Source organism: Chelonus insularis, unplaced genomic scaffold (genome assembly GCF_013357705.1).
Source record: "Chelonus insularis isolate UGA/USDA-ARS -01 unplaced genomic scaffold, ASM1335770v1 contig_261_pilon, whole genome shotgun sequence".
NCBI classification, from domain to species: domain Eukaryota; kingdom Metazoa; phylum Arthropoda; class Insecta; order Hymenoptera; family Braconidae; genus Chelonus; species Chelonus insularis.
Window position 1 is genome coordinate 115,438 of NW_023276453.1, and position 23,473 is coordinate 138,910.

The window sequence follows — 23,473 nt, forward strand, 5'->3', positions numbered from 1 at the left end:
GCAATTACAAAGTGATAAGCAACATCCGCTGTTGGTAATTTATCAGTTAACCTATAAGTTCGCGGCCGTGAGTGTTTCGTTTACTTATTTTTTATTCATTTCAAAACATAAGTTTATTAATGCTTTAATAGTTGATTTACATCAATTAATAGTCGTTTAACATCAGAGTATATAAATTGTAAAGAGATATATCGTTTTATCATAGATTCACGTGTAATTTAAGAGTTATCGGTAATAACCTCATCTACGAAAGGTCAGGCTGATGACAAAAATAAATGATTTGTTTATTATTGAAAGGTTTCATGGAAAAACAATTAAATAGCATTTATTAATAAAAATGTTTCCAAATATTTGAACTCATAATGTCGAGCTGTAGGTAATTATTTATTATTTTATTTATTCAGTAGCCACAAGTGCTCGTGTTGAGAACAGGTGTATCATTAGCAAATATGATGTCTAAATTCTACTGAAACAGCTGTCGGTCAGCAGTATTTTTCTGTCATAAATAATTATTCATCCAGTATTATTATTCAGCTGAAAAGGAATTACATGTGAACGTTGTTTTGTTAATTAAAAATAATCAACATAAAATTTGATTTTTTCAGATGTAAACAATAAACAATATGAAATGAGTGCATCGCAGTGTGTGAGTAGTGCTATTGGTGCGCGTGTGCGAGCATGCGCAATGTCATTCTGACGGTAGATGTCGCGTTTTATGGCGGCTGAACCACGCGCGCACGTTGTGAGCAAGGGCTCGAAATTGCAGCCTCTGTATCTGGCTTTTCTCCGCCTCCGCCTCCGCTTCACCACCTCCACCACCGCCACCGCAGCCGCGGTCGCGCTCCTCTGCTGTTCGAGGGACGTGGGTAAGTACCCTCACTCCACGCTCCAATCAGTCTGCACTCGCATGTCCACGAGGTAGCTCACCGGGCTGGCGGCTTCCTCTAGCATTGAATACCCCCGTTCACCTGGCTTTCTCAGTTCGTCTCTCACGTTTAATCGCGACGGGGTGACAGCTGATAACAGTCCTGCTAGGGTACCGACAGTGTACACGCCGGGGTTGAGGTTAGGTCATTCATTCTAGAGGCGGGCTTATGGCTCATCGTTTGAATTTTAGCTTATTATCACACATTTATTTTCATTTTTTATCACTGACAACAAGTCGTATATTTGTTGACATTATCAGCATTTTATTCACGTGTTATTTTTTACCTCTTCAAGTCAATATACTGTGTAAATTGTGCGTTTTTTACGTGCGTGCAGTGTCTCGCGTGACAGCTGAAAGAGGTTAGGTCTCTTTTGACTGAGAGCGCGCGTAAATTGAGTATTTAAATAAATAAAAAAAAAACAAGTGATATTTGTCAAATTAACTCGTGACAATAGAAAAAAATTTTTACCAAACATTGTCCCAACGTAACATGGAAATGTCATGAGCTTGTGGATGGGATCCAATAGTCACTTGACTTGTGATTATTAGAAACGTTATTACTCATCATTCAAAAAAAAAAAAATTTGAACAATCGACGAGATAATTGACAACATCAATCAATCATGTGGAAAGACAGCGGCCCAACTGTAACTATCATTTTAAGTATTTTTTTTTCTAGTGACATTCGTAAATGTATTTTTGTCAAGGAATTTGTGTTTTCATTATTAATTGATATGTTTTATTGGAATAATATATACGATCGGTTCAATAGTGTGATAAAAAATTGTAAAGTAGTTTATCGAGAGTTTGACTATCGATTAAACAGGATGATTGATGAGCGTATGCAAGAACCGAAACGATTTGTCGACCGACTCGACAATTATGCCAAACCACCGTGGACACACTCGACAACGGACGTAATATAAAACCAATTCGATTTTGATTCCGGCGTAATACATTGCATGCCGATCGTACCACGATGCGGGTGTTGTGACCATTGAGGTTACGCATTTGTCCACGCAATTTGGTTTTGCGTGGCTGGTTAATGCCGAACACGATTGATTGTTCGGATTTCGCTTTTCTATCTCGATGTCTGATTAACACTCGGTTTAACTCTTTATGATCAATTGCTCGATTAATTTATTTTGTATTTATAATCATCCTAATTGTTCTCGATTTTTTGACAAAAATATCAATACACTATTAAGCTGGTATTTGATTAATTTACTATTGTTAATGAAACTGAGAAAGATAAGATGAACAAAAACAAAAGAGGAAATCGCCGGTCTGTTTTAGATGGATAATTCTTCATACTTGCCGAATCATCTCCCGCCATCGCCCCTGGTTGTATTTTCACAGGCCGGGGGTCTCTCTGATGCCTTGCGAATGCCGAGACCCTTCAATCCACAAGTTAGTGTCCTTTTCCTTGCCGTGCTTTCATCATTTAATTGCATGAAAACTCACTTTTTAGCATTTAAAGTCATTCAGTTACACTCGCTTTTTTCTCTCTTAAACACTGTTTACTTTCAATTTGCAGCAATGAAACACTCCAATCCTATGTAATTTTCATTATTTCAGATTAATAGTTGTAAAGAAGATATTAAACTACATTGGATTTTTATGTTGATTTCATTAAGTATCTTTTCAATTCATCAGCTTTTTTTACAAGCTTGAAAGATTGTTCATGCTTATACCAAAGTGTTTTAATCAATCAATAAAACCTAAATTCTTTCAAACAATTTTAATCAAATGTTTATATTTTATTTCAATTTAATAATAATGGAAAAAGTTGATTGAATGAACAGGAGAATTGTTGTAAAGAAGATTGAAGTAAAAAGTTTTTACTGAATAATTGTTAAGAGAAACATATCTTAAGTTATGTTTTTAAAATTGAAAAGTGTATGTTTTACTTAAAAAAATAAATTAACATAAATTAATTATACTATCATTTATTTAAATAGGTGTTGAAGAAGAATACTAAATAGTATTACATCATTTAAGTCAACTATGTAATTTAATTGCAAAGTTTTATACAATTATGACTATAAAATATTTTTTTTTTTTTTGTGAAAATATTTATTCTAAAGTTTCAAAGTTCTTTGAGTTTATCCTTTGCTTTTTATATATTTTTTTTTCATATTTTAACGATAAAAATTAAAAGAGAAATTGCAAAAAAAATTATTTCATTTTCACTGTATTTTAAAACTGACAGTTCTGAAATTACATTGGATTTCAATTTTATTTTTAAATTATTTTAATATATCTCTAAAATATTAATTTAGTGAGAGAACTGATCAATTTCATTAAGAATGAAGTTATTGAAGTTGAGTGATCAGTACATTTTTTTTTTTTTTATAAAAATAAAATTCTCTAACAATTATTTCAATTCAATTGTTCAAACATCACAATCGTATAGAGGTGCTTTTTATTTAAAGCCTATAAAACTTTTTAAATAATTTTCAAAATGATTTATGAACAGTTTTATTTATAAAAATAAAGTTTATTAAATAGAAATTGATTGTTTCTTTTGTGCAAATAGAAAAGATTTATTTAAAAAACTGCATGTTGCATGATAAAAAAATTCATAAACCTTCAAACTCTATACTATAGAAAATACTTCAAAATATTAATCAGATAAAATTTTTTTTACACAAGGTAACAGACACAAAAGAGCTTCAAGTGCCATTCAGCACAGCAGCATCACTTGGATACGGTCTTCATCATATGCTTCACTTGCCACATCAATTTCTTCATCCATTGGATCCTCGTCTTCCATTTGGTGCATTCAGGCCACTTGGGCCCTCGGCTTTTGCACCGCCGAGTAAGTGCCTCAAAGTGGAAACCGGAAGTGCAAGTGTTCCATCAGGATTGGCAAGCATTGGACCGTTATCTAACATGTCGAATATATTTTCACCTTCGTTACCGTCGTCGGGTGGTGTAACTGGAGGTATACCCGGAGGGCCTGGAAGCCAAGAAGTAGCACCACAAAGTCCAGCTGGATCAGCGAGTCGTTCGCCCCTTGGAAATGTTCCAGGATCAACGAATCTTTCGAATCGAGGACCAAGTCCAGATGATGAGGATCGTGACAACAATGCGACGCCTGGTTCTGAAAACACCGAGAGGTCTACACCCGAGGAAGGACGACCATATAGACGTGAGTACTTGAATTTTGTTAACAAAAACTAAGATAGCAAAGTTTAATAATTTTTCTGTGGTTCTTATTCGGGTGAATCCGCATACCTTAATTGCCAAATGATGAAACCATTCATTTCTCCCTCATCTTTGTGGCGTGTAGCAACCATTTTTTCTGCTCTACACATTCTCGTTTTGTTCGCGGTTTGCAAACACCAGTGTCCACATGTTTTATTTGTTTTTTTATTTTTTTCAGGGTATTCCTTTTTATATTCTATTTTCGAAAAATATTCACAAAAACCACTGGACTAATTTCTCTTTGATTACAAAACATCTTCTACCCGTTGTGTTTTGTTGAAAAAATCTGTTCCTTTTAATGCATATTATATATGTCCTATAATAACATCAGACAGGACATTAGTGAAAACTCCAGTTATTTGAAAACATTTTATCATAACCCAGCACTATCTGTTAAAAATAATTCTTTTATGCATCATCAACATTTTCTCTTAATAACTTCAACAATGGAAAGTCACATTCTTCAATGACTATTGATCATTAACATCAATTACTCCATCAAATTCTAGAAGTAATAGAGTATTTATTAAGACAAAATAATTATTCATTATTCAAAACCTTCAACTAAAATTGAACATACTTGATGATTACTCAAGAATTATTCTATTCTATAAGTAATACCCTATTTCAATATCATGCTCCAAAACGTCAACTAGAAGAATTCTAACAGATTCTTCATTTTTACTGAATCAAGCATTCAGCAAAAGCAAATGAAAGTTTTCTCCAAATGAAAAAAAATAATTTATCTTTCCCATTCAATAAAGAATAATCAATATCAGAATTTATATAAGAAATAAATACCATGATTGACATGTAGGTACTCAAACTCTCGTTAAATAATTTGGTCTTGCACCTTTCTCCAGTGATTGGATTATAAATAGATATCAGTAACATACTGGCAGTTGGTTGAACGGATAGTTTAGTTGATGTACTATAGCAGGTTTTGAACCACGCTTAACGATACAGTCCGCAATATTTCAAGCTCGCGGGGTTGAACGGACGTAATATGATGTCGAAATGAAACGTGTCGAGCAAACTAGTCGATACCTCTGCGGCCAACAAATCGAGGTGAACGCAGTACTCGGTGCAATGGTATCTACATACGTATATACAGTACACATGCAGTGATTGAACGAAACGTGTGTACTTGTGGACACATAGATATTTGTCAGGAAATTGATAACGTGAATAAACCCACACTCTCCCCTAACTTTTCCTCTTGATGTCGTGTGATGCTCGTGAGTTAAAACTTGACTAAATATTTCCATGGATAAATGCTTTATTTCCATGCAAATATACATTTATTCATTATGCTTTCCTTCAATATTATCTATTTATTATCACGGCTGAATACTTTTATTAAAAACCTAATCAAAACTGATACCTTTTTGCTGTTGAAAAGAATTTTTTTTTCTTCATATTAACAGAAAAAATTTTGTAATTGAAGTAAAGTATCATATAGGTATTTTCAAAAGTAATTAAATGATTGAAGTAATGGAATATTTATTTTAAAAAAAAATTTTTTTATCTTCAATTACGTTGATTAGTGATAATATTTTAAAATTGATTGCGGTATTATTTTGATATTTGAACGTGAAGTTAATTTCTGCGGTTAATTGAACTTTAAAAACAATTCTTTTTTTCTCTATATGTTTGGAAATTGATACGAAAATAAACAAAAATTAATATCTATGATACTTATTGGATTATTCTTCAATTATTCCACTAATTAGTTGAGTTCATATAAAGAGAGAATAAAATTTTAATCTATTGGAAAACAATAGATACTTTTTTTTCTAATATTTTTCATTTTTAATATTAATATAGGTTTTTAAAATACTCCCTATTTTTTTTGTCTATTTCCTGCCTTCTTTTTTTATTTCTTCATTCAAATTTGATTCAAGTCTTTTAATTACTTATCGACGGTTCATCAAAAGTCTCCATTTCATTAATAAAATTGATTCTTAAATGTACTTTTAGGTTTAATAAATATTTTAACAGTATTTAAACTCTTATTGATTGGTTATATTTTTTAACATTAAAAAAAAAATATATCTCTATTACATATTTGTAGTTCATACCCTTCTTGTTTACACGCATTGTTGAGCACCAATTTCTCACCCTCTCGAGAATTTGCCTTCATATCATTCGTAGCGGTTCATTTGGTTTCTCTTCCTTTTCCGCGGTAAAATATCACTCAAATTCCAAAGCAATCGACAAATTATTCTCTTCACCATAACTCTATTTTTAATTTATTCTTGCATAATCATTTATTTTCCATCATCGAGTTTTTTTTTCATAATACATTTGTCTGGCTATGTGTATGTGTTTTACATAAATCGATTTCAGTGTTGAAAACATATCCAAATTTTTTTTGAAGATTCCACGACAGTACATTCATTTATTTTTCATTTCATTATATGATGTCTTGTTCACAATTCTACCTTGATCTTTTTTCTCACATCTGTACATCAATTTTTCCCTCTTTATGCTCCACTCCTCTTGTAGACCTGAGAGATACGTAACACGAGACTCATTATTATATCTGCTGGGCGGTAACGAGCTACGTTTGAATTACCGCTACGACAAACAGAATGAAATTATTGAATTACATATCGCTGTATAAATAGAGAAAAGCTAGGGCAATGAAAGGGACATTTTTCTTTGTTATCTATTTTTGAAAAATATTGCCATTGAAGGGAAAGTATTCTTTTAGACATATGTATGTTTATTAATTTTATTTAAAGAAGCTTGGTATCTCATCCTGAATATTTTATTAAAAATATTTAAATAAATGTGTTATCATCATTTTTTAACAGTTCAAAGTAATCATCAGATCAGTGAAATTATTTTTTTATCTTTTAGAAAATTTTTTGAGGCCATTTTTAAAAGTATGAATTTTTTATTTTAAAAACCATTTAAATGATGAGTTTTAATAGTAGCTAAAATTGAGCTCTGTCATTGAAAGGACCTTAAAATGTCTGTATTTTCATGACCACATATCTATATCCACGTCAGCCGTAGGCAAATAAATCTGCTTGGGGTTTCCGCTTTTAATATTCATCAATGTGGTGATGATAATCATGTCTAGGTCGAGTTTGTCCGCGCAAGTAGTGAGACAGTCTCGCGTCGCATCTCCTCCCTTGACATTCTATATATTATGCCAAGGTAAAGTACTGTTGAGTTTGGGGCGGAGCAGTTGAGTTCGCGCAAGTACGAACATTGTCTTGAAGACGTTTCACCCCCTTGACATCAAGCTATCCTAGTTGAGAGCAGCTTGAGTTTACATTTACTGTATAATTTATAAGACATTTCTTGGCAGCATATCGGACGCTATCAATATCCACACTCCCCTCTTTATAACGGTTGAACCGTTTTTCTGATGTCGCAACCTCACTTTATCTGCTGGTTCTTCTTCTCAGTAAAGAAAAGCCATTGGAGGTAGAGTTGGCTAGAAATAGAGGCTCCGCCTCCTAGAAATCTGGCTGGTTCACCACCCACTCAAGAGGGTGGCTGGCGTTTCTCTTGCTCTACCTCTTCCTCTTTCGTTTTATCCTTTTTGCTAGACTTGCCCGGAAATAGCTGGTCTGGGCGTGGTATGAAAGAGGAGGCGTCCTCTGGTAATTTCTCAGAGTCGTTTTATACCAAGCTGACATTTTTCCAATAAACAATAAACAGCAGCAGCAGCAAAAGTATAGGAGATTGGTCCTTTGGGTTTGCATCAACGAGATGCATGCATTTTTTTAATTGGCCAAGCTGCGGAAGTGAACACACAGGTTGGCGTCTGGCTGCTGATGTTGGAGAATATGAACGACGTCGTGTATATGTGAATGTATTCCGTTTTATAGTAAACGTTGGGTGGCTTGACTCGTGACAGAAATTACTAAATGGTCACGCGGCCAAGTGGAAGAGCGAGAGGATGAAATGGCCAATGTAGTGTGGAATGGGCAATCGCGAAGGGAGCTAACGGGGTGGTTGAAGGGAGAGCTTGAATATGAGAGGGAGAGTGGACGCGAGTTAGCGAGATGAGGGTTGAAGAGGAAGTAGTAGTGATGTTGGTAGGGTGGTAGTAGAGGTGTGCACCTCACGTGCATATTAATCTCTTCAACCGCACATCAACCTCCATCGCACCTCACCCAAATTTCTCATTCGTATACGCACTTCTCTCTTGCTCTCTTTATCTTACTGGCCATTCTCTGGCCCCTAGTGGGTAGACTACGTACATAACGCCACGAGCAAATTGGTAAATCTGCTTCGCGAACCAATGTGAATATGTTGGTCGTCTGTACATGCTGCAATTGTCATGAGAAACGTGCTCGTATTGAAGCAACTGGCCAGATCTATCACCTCTTCCTCTATTCTCCTCTAACTCTTCCTGTACGACATCCTTCGTGCACCGAATAAACTCATTCGCTTCATTTCGTAGTACCATTGTCACAACCTCTTGCCGAATATTAATTGCCATCTATTGTTAATTTAATATTATCTCTAATCGACAATATGTTGTCGAGCGGTAAAATTTAGGAAGTGCTGAAATAATAAACGAATTTCTGAGGAGAGAAGAGGACGATAAAGCGATGGACAGAAATCACGCGTGCGGTTTTGCGGCTAACATTTCTAACCGCCGAACACTAAAGTTTGAATTGAACTGTCACCATCAGCTGATGTGGAGCGTGACCGCGTGAACAACGCGCGAGCGTTCGTTCATAATAACTGCGGTTGCCAGTCAGGAAATACTCTAAACGCCCCCACGTTGCTCGTTCTGTTTCGCAATGAAATTTTCGTACCTTGTTACATTACGTGATCATATCGTTTGGGTAATTATCTTGTTGATAAGACTATTTTACTATAATCATTTAACAGTTGGTTACTTTAGAATAATTATGGTTTCATTCGTATCGACTGGTTAATTAATTCAATAACCTGAAACAACTTTTAATCAAAATTTATTTCCAATATTTGGGAAAATTTATTTTCTCTCACTGAAGTTTTACAATGATAGATTGAAAGGATGTTTTATTCAACAAAAATACAGTGCTAACTAATTATTACAATTATTATTTGGAGCTGAAAAAAGTCTGGAATAATTAAAATGATTATTCAAACGACAGAAATCAAACAGGAAAAATTGGATTTATTTTACTAATTTTTATGTTTGATAGACATTAAAAATATTTCAATCATAAATTATGTTAAAAATAATTTTTAATATTTATTTTTTGGTTTGTGCATAGAATTAATATTCAATTATTTATTTTTAATATGAAGAATTCAGTAATTCTTTTTTAATTTTGCCTTTGTTCTTCTAAACTTTGATTTTAACACATTATAAAATCTCGTAATTTCCTAAACCCAATACATATCCAAGTAGCAATTATGGCTACATATAAGCCTGACAATGTTTTCCTACAGTATGCTATAATCTTTTTGAAACATTTAATAACAATTCAGAGCCACACGGAAATAATTTTTTGATTGCTCAGAAGTAAAAAAATAAGAAGTACACTTTTTGAAGTTTAGAAGTAAAAATGTGTGTATAAACAAAGTGAATTTTGAGTTATCGTAACTTGTACACTACATCGCAATGTTTTATTTACAGTAATTCAAAATTCACTTGTGTATATACACATTTTTACTTCTAAACTTCATATCGTGTACTTGTTATTTTTTTACTTCCTAGCAGTGACAAAATTATCTTTGTGCACTCTATTATTACCTCAATACTACTCCACTACATAAATAATTACCAAATGGTCCTCGTCTTATTATCTTCTTTAAACGTTTCAAAAATAAAATGGACCATATTTAAGACTCCAAAATAGGATCAGATTTAAATTGCTACCAAGATGCAACTGTTTTTAGTCATTTGTAATGATTATTAATAAATTATTGCTAAACTAAAATATATGAAGTCTACTAATTTTTGAAATAATAATGATTAAAAAAAAAACAACAATTTATAGAATAAAAGAGATGTTAAATTTATTGAAATAGATAAAAGTCAGAAATGTAAAGATTTAAACCCAATCCATTAATATTTTTCCGGAAGTATATTGTTACAAGTAATATACAACATGTTCTCACTTTCAATCCGATGATAACTCTCAAGTAATCCTCGTTGAGAGGAAACTCGTACATGAGATTTTTCTTTTATCCCGGATGTCGTAACACAAGAACTATTTACAAAAGAAGAAACGATCTTTGAGACCCTTTCTCTCCCTCTGGATAGTGTCTTAAGCCTTAAAGTGAGACATTTCAACTTTTAGCCCTTTCGTTTTACTACGACACCCCATGAGATATATATTTCCCAGTGAAGTTAGAAGTATATACATCCTAACACCAACGTACATCTGTGAGTGAAAAATGGCCCAGTCGACAATTAAACGAAATCACTTTGACTAAAACGTTTGTCACTGTCTTACTCTACATATAGACTAGACTCGTATTTTCTTCTCATATACCTTAGAACTTGAACACTAGATTCTACAATTTCTGGAATAGAAAGTTAACTACTATTTTTACCCCTAGAGATTCTTTGGTATTTTACTATGCAATAAATTTTGGTAATTTGAGAAAGGGGCTGATAATTTTGTCTTTGGAACTTTTTTTAAATACACGAATATCATTGAGGGATTTGGAGAGTCAATGAAGAACAAATGGCCAATGAATTTTTATTTTAAATTTATTTTATAAATTTAGCTCTTCATTAAGTAAAAAAAGCTTCTCATTTCCCACATAAAATACAAACATTAATTTAAATTTTGTTTGAATAAAAATATCAATTAAAAATAAAAAAAGAAATTGTGATTTTTCTTTAGAAAAATATGAAATAAATGTAGCTCTTTTAGAATGATAGCACATTTCTTTTCGTACTGTCACTCTTTACTGGCTGTGTATTACATCGAGGACTCTTTGACACGATCGTGCTAACACAATTAACCATTTAGACCATTTTTAATCTCGTCCCTAGTATTTCGTTTGTCGCACAAAGTCTCGTGAACTGGTCACGAGCTAGTGGAAAAATAAATTTACTCAAACGTTACCAGGGATTAAATCGCTGATTAGAGCTTCTTCTTTATTTTGTATTTTCTCTCTCTCTCTCTCTCTCTCTATGTGCCTCACTCGTTCTAGATCGATAAATTACCAGAGTCTCGGTAGCTCTTCGTCAGTGTCACTTGTATACACGTCTTTGTGTTTCTTGAATTATTTCCATAGGATTTTCCATTATTATTTCTATTTATAGTTTTAAGTTTTAAAACAATTTTTGTTTACGTTGATTTATACAGTTATTTAATCAATTAAGGGGGAGGTATTTTTTATATCTAGTAACACAATCGTATGACAATAATAAATCATGTTGGATTTTATGTATATTTGTTTTAACCAATTTTTTTTATGTATTCATTTGACTACTTTTTTTTTGTTTTAATTTCTTCTACTTGGTTATTTATTTATCATTTTTTTTTTCTTTACTTGTTTTTTTATTTTTTCACATTTGACAATTATTCGGTAATTTATCAACGGAATTCGCACACAATGGAGCAACGTTAAACTGCAATACGAGTGGAAGAGATCACGTGAGTTGTTTGAGTCTCTTTATTCACGCCGAGAGTTTCTCCATGCAAACAGGGTGTTCATTGAAAACTGATATTTTATTTTCGAAAATTTATTTGTCATTTTTTTTTTTTGCAATATGTTACACTGAATTATTTTTCAAACATCTAGCTTGTAATAGTTTCAATTATTTTTTCTAATTTCACTTTTACTCATACATAATTAAAAAAAAAAACTACCTCAATCCACAAAGTCTACAATAAATTTGAAACAATATATATTTTAAAATTATAAAATAAAAATACTGATTTTCTAATAAAGATACTAATTTTTTAGAAATAAATAATATTTTTAAATAATTGATTATTATAAAATCATAGCAATGGAAAGAATATTTTTCAAAACCATAAAGATAAATAAATTATTATTTCCATGAATAAAATTTGTACGTGAAATAATTTAATCATAACCAAAAGAAGATAGAAAATAGCAATAAAATAAATTTTTGCAGCTTTTAAAGGTCTAAAAAATCTTGAAAACAGGAAGGTAATGGAAATAAAAATGAATAGATCACCCGGTAGGCGAGGAAAGGATTCAAGGTAGGGAAAGAGTTCATGGTTGGAGCGTGCAGAAAGCGAGGAATCGAATAAGCGAGGGTGAAACGCAAAAACAAAAGTATCTCATTGTGTGTTAATACGATGCGTTGCTTGGTTGGTATATCTACTCCGGTCGCCTCTCGTTGGCACTCACCACACCGCAATCTTTACTCCCTTATATCTTTGGTAGCTCTTGAACAGAGAGAGGATAGCCTCCTTATTTTGCCTGAGCTTGTTTTCGCTTTTTCGATCTTTTGAGAAAGATCCCACGACATATTTTCAAGTGGTTTAGCTTACTTAACCCATAAGTAAATCGCTCCAACTACAGATGAGAAGGTTATACTGAACCAGATATCTTAAATTACAAGAAAATTCTTGCGTCAATTTTCAGCAGCTTAGGGTCTAGAGAGAGAGAAAGGAACTCTAAGAGAAGAAGGGAATGATACTTCTTACACAGGGGTCGGTTGGACTACTCTCAGGCCACATATTGGATCATATCGTATCTTCTCTTAACCCATGAATAATGCATTTCGAAATTCTTCTCCTCTCGTATCAAACAACCTGCTTCTTCTCGCTTTATTCTCTTTCCTTATCACGTTTTGCTATTTAAAATTTGCTATCACTATTGCTTCGCACATAATAAACGATTTCTCCAGCCGTATCTTTACTCGATTTACTCCTATTTATGACTCTTCGTTCTCAAGAATCCCTACATACACTTTGTCATTTTTTTTGTTCTTCTTTATTATTATATTATCACTCAGACAATTAATTTATTTACCCACACTCACTTTACGTCTTTTATTTGAGTATTTTTTTGAACGGGATATTAAAATATCGTTGGCCAGTGGTATAGTCAATTAGTAGTAAAATCATTTATTTCAATCACTGTAAATTTAAGTGTTTTATTTTAAAACAGTAAAAGTGTTGTAATATGACATCACTCATTTGATTAACATTGTCTCAATTTTAAATATATGTTTATATGTTATACTATTTACCCGATAATAATTAATTATCAAATGAAGAAGGATTCTTTCAGGAGTTATCGTCATGCAATGCTTTTTACTCCATTGTTGGTTGCAAAATTTCGACCTATAGTTCAGTTAGCATGTAAACAATAATCAACGTAACCCAAATGTCAAAACATTATTTATTTTATAAATTTTATTTATAGTTTGAGGATATATACATGATAGATAATCACGTAAAAGTTAGATAAATATATGATATAAAACGTTTTTAAGTGTTTTAAAATCGAGACAATGTTAATCAAATGGGTGACGTCATATTGAAACACTTTTAATGTTTTAAAATAAAACATTTAAATTTACAGTGAATTGTATGCCGAGTATATACCCGAGTGTTTAGAAATTAAACACTTCAAGTGCAATATTAAACATCATAAACGAACTATGGCAGTTTTTTAGTCGACTTTTGAACACTTTCTGCCGTTTACCAAAATACTGTAATTTGTTTATGATGTTCAACATTTTAAACATTTAGGTATTTAATTATTTACTAGTGTTTTAGGTGTTTAATTAAACACTTGAATTTTGTCGGATTTGTAGCGATTGCTCGGCATTTTATAATACTTCCACTTTACAGATGAACATGTAGTACATAATTACATATTAAAGATACATAAACTGTTTTCACATACATTTTAGATACAATAAAAAATAGTTACACTTAGAGCACCCGAAAATGCTCTTTCTTCTTATATTTACTTTTACACTTGTTGTATAGTCAATTATTTTCGAATGTCATGATTTTTATTGGACGATTATAAAGAATGGGTGAAAAATAAACAAGTAATAATTAGAATAGATAACAATGGAAACTATGTAGTCAATTTTTTGTAACAAATATTTATTATTTTTTTTAATAGTGAAGAGAAATCAATCAGTGTAAACAAAAGAATATTTTATTTAATTAAACATATCTATTAGAGATAATAAATGAATCAGATTAATAGCTGCAAAAAATAATGAATAGCAATATCGTTATTTTTATAACAATATGATTTTTGGTTTTAAATAAAAAATAATTGAAGAAGTAAATAAATTTCTTTTGAAAACATTTTTAAATTAAAACATTGGTTATGTTGATAATTTTTTTGTTTTTAATTTAAAATTACAATTATTAAGATTGTAAAATAAGACCAAATAACAACTTCGGAAAATTAATAAATAAAAAAAAATGTTTATTAAAGATTGACAGAAATTAATTAGAAAGAAAGAATCCGTACGGTCAACTCAAGTCTCAGTCAAAAACTGGAGATAAACAAACTCTCCCCTCGTTGCTATAAACAATCTAATCGTCAAGCAATCGTCGTTAACTAACAAACTGTCGTTAGTCTAATAGTCATTAGATGGCGACATACAAATATTTTACAATATTAATTTCTTTATTTAAAAAAATTTATTTTAATTTTGACATAAAGAAATTATTTTCAATAGAAGAATTTTTTCTAGAGTGTACAAAAGACCTGATTTTTATGATGATTAATAAATGTAAACGTTCACAAAAGCTTGAAGTGAAGTTATTAAATTTTGATCGATTGTAACAAAGTTGTATTATAGTGCAGTAAAATATAAAAAGTTTGTCTGAAAATATCTAGCGAACAAAAGCATATTAACCTTCCAAAAGAATTGCCAGATAAATCTTGGATTACCAACACCCTCGTCTTCGGCTTGCTTCTTCTCCATTTTCTTTTTCGTCTTCTTGTCTTACATCCGTCGTAAAAAATTGTCGTGTCAAGGGGATGATATGAGGTATAGAGGTATATATAACACAAAAGTAGAAAGGGTCATTCGTGCGAATGAGAGAAAAAGCCGGTGGATCTCGTGAGTAGCTGGAATGAAAGCGGTTTCTCAAATTAATTACAGGGAAAAGAGATCTGAGCCTCGTAGCCAGTTCCTCACTAAACTACCACTTGAGGGATGAGGTCACCCTTGCACTACGTAAAGTATTCAACGAACGAGAAGGCTCGTTAGTTGAGTAAGAAGAAGGACAGGTGGAAGTTAAGAGGAGGAAAGCGAAAAATCTCGACCGAAAAATTCTTGAACGTACTATCTGTAGGGGATGAAGAAGATTTAAGTAGTCTGGCTATGGATGCTCAGTTTCCTCTTGTTCGAACCCTAAAAAAATCACATACTTTTCAATATAGATATACTCATACATACATACATTCGACGATTCTTTTTACTATTCGACCAGCATCGCTTAAGCTTTTGAATTTAATTTCAATTTGAATCGATTATTTACGTTCTTTCTTTCAAGTTTGAAAAACAATCTTTATATTTTTACCTTTTTTTTCTCAAAATTTCAATTCTTTTTGTTGAATTTACAAATATCATCTTCAAATATATTCATCTAATTAAAATTTTTTTTTAACATTAAAATAAAATAATTTTTGGAGTAATTGTTTCAATTTTACTCCAATTTATTTTTTGTTGGAATAACTGCTCCAATTTTACTCCAAATTTTTTTTTGGAGTAATTACTTGATTTATCAGTTGTCAAAGTATATCAAGCTGTCAAATATAATTAGGTTTGCTCCAAAAGGATTAAAAAGTCATCAAAATCACCTTCGACATGACTTTATTTATTTATCAATCAATAACCTTAAAAATAAAAATTAATTCAAATTATAAAATTCCCTTCGCTCTTTAAAACATTCAAAAATGTTATTTAATAATATTTCATCACATCTAAAGCATCGAATAATTTTCTCGACATAATTTTTAATTTTAAATATTAAAAAATATTTTGCTTCATTGTTTTAATAGTCAAATTTCTTTGATGCAAATATTTTTATTGGAATATGAATAAAAAGTATTGTTGGAATGATTTGTGAAAGAAGAATTTTATTGATTGAAGAGCTTTAGACACATCTGATAACTTGTTGAGATTGTTTTTAACAAGCAGTAAATGTGTGAAATACATACGGAATAAGATTGATCATGTAATGCGATTTCCAAATGTCTTTTTTGAGGGTAAACTTGTTCACCCGGCTTATCGTCGATCCCACATAACGAAAGCGGGTTTGTCCTCTCATAATACCGATGTAATCCTCACGTATAAACGTAGTAAGTCTCGATGACTGGTTGGATATTACTCGTAAGCTCCAAACCTCTATGCATTTTAGTTCTTCTTTTTCTCATTCGATTTGTTGGTCCGATTTGTGCGGGCGCTTATCGTATCTTTATACTTGTCCTTGGATTGCAGAATATTGCTTTAATTACATCGAATTTATACTATGTATTGAACTTTTATGTCTTGACTTTTCTCACGCTCCTCTTGGACAATAAGGACATTCATTGGATGGCAAAAGCGTTGTATTCTATGTGCTGTGTGCTGTTAAGTCTTAATCGTTTACCACGGAATGTTCGATGGTGAAGAAAAAAATAACCAATGAGATGGAAGAGGTAACAAACACGTTTAAATTGAACACAGCTTAAGTGATTTTTTTTTTATTTTCTTTTAAGTTTTATTCTGTTGTAAAATGAAATCGAATTATTCGAGAAAATATTCGGTGTGTAATAAAATTTTTGTTTTATTTTTTATAGAAAAGTTTAAGGGAAGAATGATTATTATTAGGGATTTTAAAAAATTTTAAATCGTTTTTATTAGTAATACTTTTTGAAACAAAAGAAAAAAAATTTTTTTATAAAATTATTTTGATTAAAAAAAGTAATTTATTATTAAAATTTATTGATATTATTTATGTTATTTAAAATAAATGCATTGAATGCAATCGAGGCTATTACAATAAATAAAATGATTAAAAATAATTAGGAACAATTTTTAAATAAGAATGAATGTGTAATAATAACTTTAAATATAATTAAACAACAAATTCAAATGATATCTTCAATGAATTAATTTATAAAGTTTATAAGAAAAATATAAAGCAAATGATTTAATAATTAAAATCAATAAAAAAAAATTTATCAAGTCGTTGATAAACGTAATAATGATACACTGTTGCTTGAAATGAACAATAAATCATATCAGAATGATGATAAGCCAATATTTGTAATCATTCGGGATTTAAAGTCATAGGAAAGAGTCATAAGAGAATGAGGGAAGCCCTGGTCGGAAAGAGCCCATCGTCCGGACGCAAAACCGCACTCGATATTCAAGGGTATACCTCATCATCAGGGAGAGCACAATGTTGGTGATCTATAGATACACAAAGAGAGTATAGACAGGGAAAGAGAGATAACCCGTTACCCAGTCTGTATGAAATATCAACCACCATGAAACTCGAACAGCCTGAGAAAAGTTTGGCTCTCGATCGTCTTGATTCGACAGTCTTGTCATGAGAAAGCAAGTGACATATCAAGTGCTTGGATGATGATGATGATGATGATGATGATGATGATGATGATGATGATGGTTAATGTATGTCAAGATATTTATTCTAAAATGACCAAAAATCATTTTCGTAAACATTTATTTGCATCGTTGCTACTCTAACAGCTCTCAATACCTAAATAATCGGATTAAATTAATTATCTTAATCCAGAGATTCATTAGTATAGTTTCTATCTTTTTCATACGTTTGGCAACTTATATATACACAGTGCTCGTTACGCTAACAATTAATATTGACTAGAAAGTTGAGTGTTTGCTTTGAAATATGTACATCCACTGACTTTAGTGTTGAATATGTTGGGTAATAAGCTCAACCATCATCGTTTCAATTTTTTATATTACTTGCATGTTATGATCAATGTGAATTTACGTAACTACCACTGTTGAGAGTTATGAGTTATGACAAAGTTGCTATCATCAAATGTTCATTTGTTTTCCAATGCTACACTCATGAACAAAGTCATAATTTAGGCCATTATAATGGGGTATATAACTTCATATTGTCATCATTACAAAAATAGGCTTTTATCATTCTTCACAAAATGGTATCCAATTATTACATTTATTGAGTACTGAAAAGTCATTGATAGACATTTTTAAAAAATAATTTAACAATGGATAATATTCATTGATAAGCTACTTTAAAAATGGCTTTCATCATTTTAATAGCATTATTCAATCACAAAAATTTTTCTCTAATAAGTATCAATTATTCAATCATTCACTATACTTTTAATTGATTTGCAATAAATTTTCCATCTATAAACAAATCCAATTTGATGATGATTATTATTACAATTATAAGCCATTTATTTGTTTAAAATTTAAAATAATTCCCAACTAAATTGTAAATTTAATTATAAATCTATAATTTTTGGTTTTAAAGTAATATTGTCAACTTTTTGTCTCGCACAAATAGATATTTAATATTTTGATTTCAAATTAAATAACATAAATATTTGTAAACTGCTTGAAAGCATGCAAACTTAATAACAAAAGTTAGAAGCAGTCAAAAATTTCGAGACTGTAAATTTTCGCTATCCAGTTCAAGTACCTTAGCGGGATTAAATAGCAAGATCTCACGACGGTTACTCAAGCGTATAACAGGGTGCAACTTAAGCCATAATCAAAAGCTCAAGTGGCTGCATTTTCCTGATGATGCATCTGCAAATTTCTTCACACGCATATTTATTAAATACATCCTAATAAAATATCCTTCACCACTTACTTATCTGTATCCTGAAGTTCCATCTTCCACCAGCTGGATCTGGATAATAAAATAGCAAACAAAAAAAGCATATCGAGACCTTTCTAGTTGTTGTTGACGGTTTATAGTGTCTTATCTGTGGGGTGTGGCAGCACGAGGAGAATCGAAAAAGTGCGCGTTCAAAATCAGACTTGGAGAGAAGTCGACGAGTCTACTCTCGCGGCTCGATGAATTATTCAAAGTCTCGATATATATACGGTCGGTTTACCAAGCGAATCTTCGGCTGCCACCGTCCGACGGATTCTTGTCCTCTTCTCTCAATCGTCGGCACTCGCATTTTTTCTTGACAATTTTTTTCCCCTTTTTTTCGTCCATCTTCTTCCAATTCCGCTTATGCTGCAATGCACAAGCTTGTTCGTCTTTTTTTTTTCTTTCTCTTATTCACAAGACGAATCTTCTCTTCCTTTACGAAGAAACTACCGAGATTAAGATCGCAAGGATCTGCTGACTGTCAGCTGCCAGTCCTCGTGTCTCTTGCTCGCACGCGGCTACCGTGTTTCGCGTGCCTTCTATGGACAAAATGTATTTTCCCGATTCAAGGCATACATGACTTTCGCACGCCAACCGGGTGGCCACAATTTACTTCAAATACACAACTAAAGTTATCAGTTCTTTTTTTGTTCCTTTTATTTACTACTTAATTAAAAAAAAGCCGCACGACAAAATCATTATTTCCTCAAAAGATGATCGTTTTGGAATTTTTAGTATCTGACGAGTTCTTAAATTGTTGCATAATGTGCTACAAAAGTAATAACTGTTTAACTTCAGAAAAATGTATCTGCTTTTTTGAATCACAAATTATTGTTGGAAGGAAATACAATTTTTTTCGTTTTTCAACAGATGAAAAAATGCATTTTAAAACAATGGAATGTTTTGAAGAAAATAAATATTTATTCCAAGTCCTGTTATAGAGACAAAAGCAAATGATTTTTTATCTGCTGGTGAATAAAAAAAATATTTTAATGATAAGGTTGTTATTATAATTTTTATTTTTTAACGAAAGAATAAAGAGAACATTCTTTTTTTTCAAATATATTTGATTCTTTGAAAAATTATTCGAAAAAATTCAATGGAAGAAATTTTTGTAAATCCTATTAAGAGAATCAGTGACAGAGTTGGAATACTTTTCCTTGAATAAATTCTAGAATTGAAAAAATCATTCTAAACAATTTTCTGAGACTCACCTAAAGACGACTTAATGTAGAATTGAAATAAATTCATCACGGTATTACAAAGCTAAATGTCCTGTACAATGTCATTTAAATTGGGACACCCGGTATGCGCCGAAAGTCACGATTCACCTACAAGATCTCTCACATCTTTTGAGACTATCTTTTTTGCCGCCTAATTGTATCGGGTGTCTTAATCAGCGTGTAAGCTACCGAGTCAAAGGCAACACGCCAACTTATACCCCCCCCCTCCCTCCCCCCTCTGCTCTTCCTCTCTTTTCTTCTTCATACCTTTTACCGTTTCTTCTCTTCATTCCGGATGATGTTCTGCATCTCAAAGACGCAATTTAAAAAGTGTATGTTAAACCATCAGCAACAGTATTATCCCATGAATGCTTGTTCTACCGTGGAATTTTATTTCGCTTGAAAATTATGCGTTACTGACTTTAGGGCAAATATAATATAATGTTAATAAATATCGATTTGCTACAAAGTGAAAGGGGATTGAGTTATCTTGTAGCTTCAAAGGACACGCAATGGGGAGTTGGCACGTGTCAGACGTTGCAAAAAAAAAGCAATAAACTTCATTGTCGATGAATTCAAAGTGGACGATAATAAAGCGACGTTAGAATCGAAGAGAACTTCGTATTGGTCCATTTTTTTCGTTGATAAATAATAAATATATACCTGTAATTAATTATTAATTAAAGCAATAATACATTTTCTATAATCAAAAGATATCGAGCTACTCAGTTTCAAATTTTTTATAAATAATTAAATGCATTGGATATATTTTTGTTTTCACTTCATGTTGTTTATTATTTACAAAATATTTACGATGATGAAAAAATTGTTGCGTAAATAAAATAAAAATATTATGTTTGAACAATTTTATGGAAATGTAGTTGATTATTGATAGTGATTAGTTGATGAATTATTGGAGTAAAGAATTAATAATTATTTACCTGAAGTGATTTAGATGATTAAAAGATTTTTTATGAAGACTTTATCAGTTATCACAACAATGTAACACAAGAGCTTATCTTTATTAACTATGTTTTTTTTTTTTTACTATTATTGAGACATAACTTCTTGAATTCACTTGGTACATTATTCAAAAATTTATAAAAAAATGTATAAAAGTTATCACTGTATATATAAAACATTTATGTTTATTACATTTTGTAGTATAATTTTTAAATGCTAACTCCGCAGCATAGTTTGCGTGTTAAAGATCATAAAACAACACAAGCAAATTTAATATCCTCAATACGTTAACTTTTACATTAAATTTATGCTAGAATTAAACCTCACGCTAATAAAGAGAAAACTCGGGATTTTTATCCAACCCATACGTGATGTAAAACAATTGACTTTTAGTTAAAAAAAAATAAAATTTAATAGTTTAGTAATTAAAATCCATTTTTTTGCAATAAAATTTGATTTTTATAATGAAAAAATTTTTTTTATAATTAATTGATAATTGATTAAGGGAAAGTAGCGAATGATTAATGATGTTTATGTAACGGGTATCGAGGAAGAATAAAAAGTGCTTCGTCGATACTCTTAATAAGGAGAATAATGACGATGACTGATGACGAATTATTATGTGGGTGATTTTAGTGGGGCCTGTATTCGGGGGCCGATGCGGCGCGGAGGCGCTTGGTCTGGGGTTGGGACTGTCACTCGGCCCAGCCTACAGGTTCGCTCTGCCCCCGGGACTCGCTGCCAAGACCACCCGTTGCCTTGTTTTCGACCAAGGTAGGCCAGCAGCCATCTTCATTATCGCTATTGTAATATCGCTTACAACATATTTATATTATATATTATTATATCACTCACTCAACGCTCATATCTCTATTAATATTCATTTTGAAACTCCATTTTCTGATTATTACTTCGCATTTTTAACACATTTCTATTAAACTAATTAACAAATCTATTTTTTTTTTTATCAACTAAAATCAAAGACGAATTTTTTATTGCGTTTTTTGTTTAGAGTATTAATGATGAATAATAAATAAATAATATTAGAATGATTAATTATATTAATTGTAAGGATTAATTAGTTGTTGGAGTGAATTGTTAATGTTATTTTGGTAATAAAATTATTTTTTGGAGTAAGTAATTTTGAAGTGGATTATTAAAAGTGAAGAAAAACTTGGAAGAGTTGAAATTTAATTGATCAATATAGAGGAAAAAATATCAAAGTGATAGGCAATCTGTTCTCTCAGTCATTTTATCAGATACATAACACAGGTGTATCGTTCTCGAGGTTACACTCAACAAATACGTGTTACCAATATCCGCAATACTTTATTCTCTTTCCGTTCAAAATACACACATATCACTATTCATTTCCGAATATCGTTTGTATTTCGTTTTGTGGACTTTTGTTTTCATTTGAATCTCGAATTTCTCTCGCCCTCTAACTCTCGAAATATGTTCAAAAATACACATATACATTGGCTATTTATAGTTTTCAAATTTATTTCCACTTTCCAGTTCGACAATATAATGTGTCATATTTATCTTATGATAAATCTTATTTTTGTACTGGTCTGTTAACAGTAGAGATAGTCATTTTGTCAAAATACCATACACTCAAATTATTATATTTATTCAATAAAAAAAAATCATCTCTGCATTACATTATTTATTTATTTATTTTTTTGATAAATTAAATAATTATAATTGACGTATTTTTATAATTAAAATAATAAAGAAATATTGAATTAAAAATGTTACTATAATTTAAAGTTATCAAATGAAAAAAGGCTGCTGTAGAAACAGACGTTAGTCAGACACAAACATAATTCTTGATAATTTTTTTTCACTCATAAAAAATATTTCTTAACACTGCAAACCATACACTGTAAATCTCAGTTTTCCAAAATGCATTATTTTAATGCGGATAAGTGTGTTAAATATGACGTCATCCATTTGATTAACATTGTAATCACTTTTTACACACTTAGATCTGCGTTAAAAGTGACTACAATGTTAATCAAATGGGTGACGTCATATTTAACACACTTATTCGCATTAAAATAATGCATTTTGGAAAACTGAGATTTACAGTGTATGGTTTGAAATGACGTCATCCATTTGATTAACATTGTAGTCACTTTGTAAACACTTCCAAGTGCATTAAAAGTAACTACAATGTTAATCAAATGGCTGACGTCATTTCGAAACACTTCCGAATTTGAGATTTGCAGTGAATGTTTTCATGGTGATATTTTTAATAAAAATAAGATTTGCAAACAAAGACAATTTTAATAGCAAAATAGAGCCTTGAATGAAATTATTGCTAAACTATTACAGTGTAAAGTTAGAATAATTTGAAATATTGAAATAAAATA

The 23,473-nt window shown here is 31.2% G+C and overlaps 1 protein-coding gene across 3 annotated transcripts in view; it reads left to right on the plus strand.

Annotated features, from left to right (window-relative positions):
• Positions 1 to 44: 44 nt before the first annotated feature.
• LOC118065008 (E3 ubiquitin-protein ligase Rnf220-like) overlaps positions 45 to 23,473 on the plus strand; it is an 89,605-nt gene continuing 66,176 nt past the window's right edge. The window contains exons 1-4 of one of the 3 annotated variants that reach the window (XM_035080006.1): positions 45 to 376; positions 606 to 866; positions 2,225 to 2,338; positions 3,584 to 4,082. In XM_035080006.1, the coding sequence (XP_034935897.1) occupies positions 2,225 to 2,338; positions 3,584 to 4,082 (613 nt within the window). In that variant the 5' untranslated portion in view covers positions 45 to 376; positions 606 to 866. Of the gene's footprint in view, positions 377 to 605; positions 867 to 917; positions 1,576 to 2,224; positions 2,339 to 3,583; positions 4,083 to 23,473 lie in introns of those variants that run through there. The other 2 variants (XM_035080007.1, XM_035080005.1) reach the window with 2 other exon arrangements.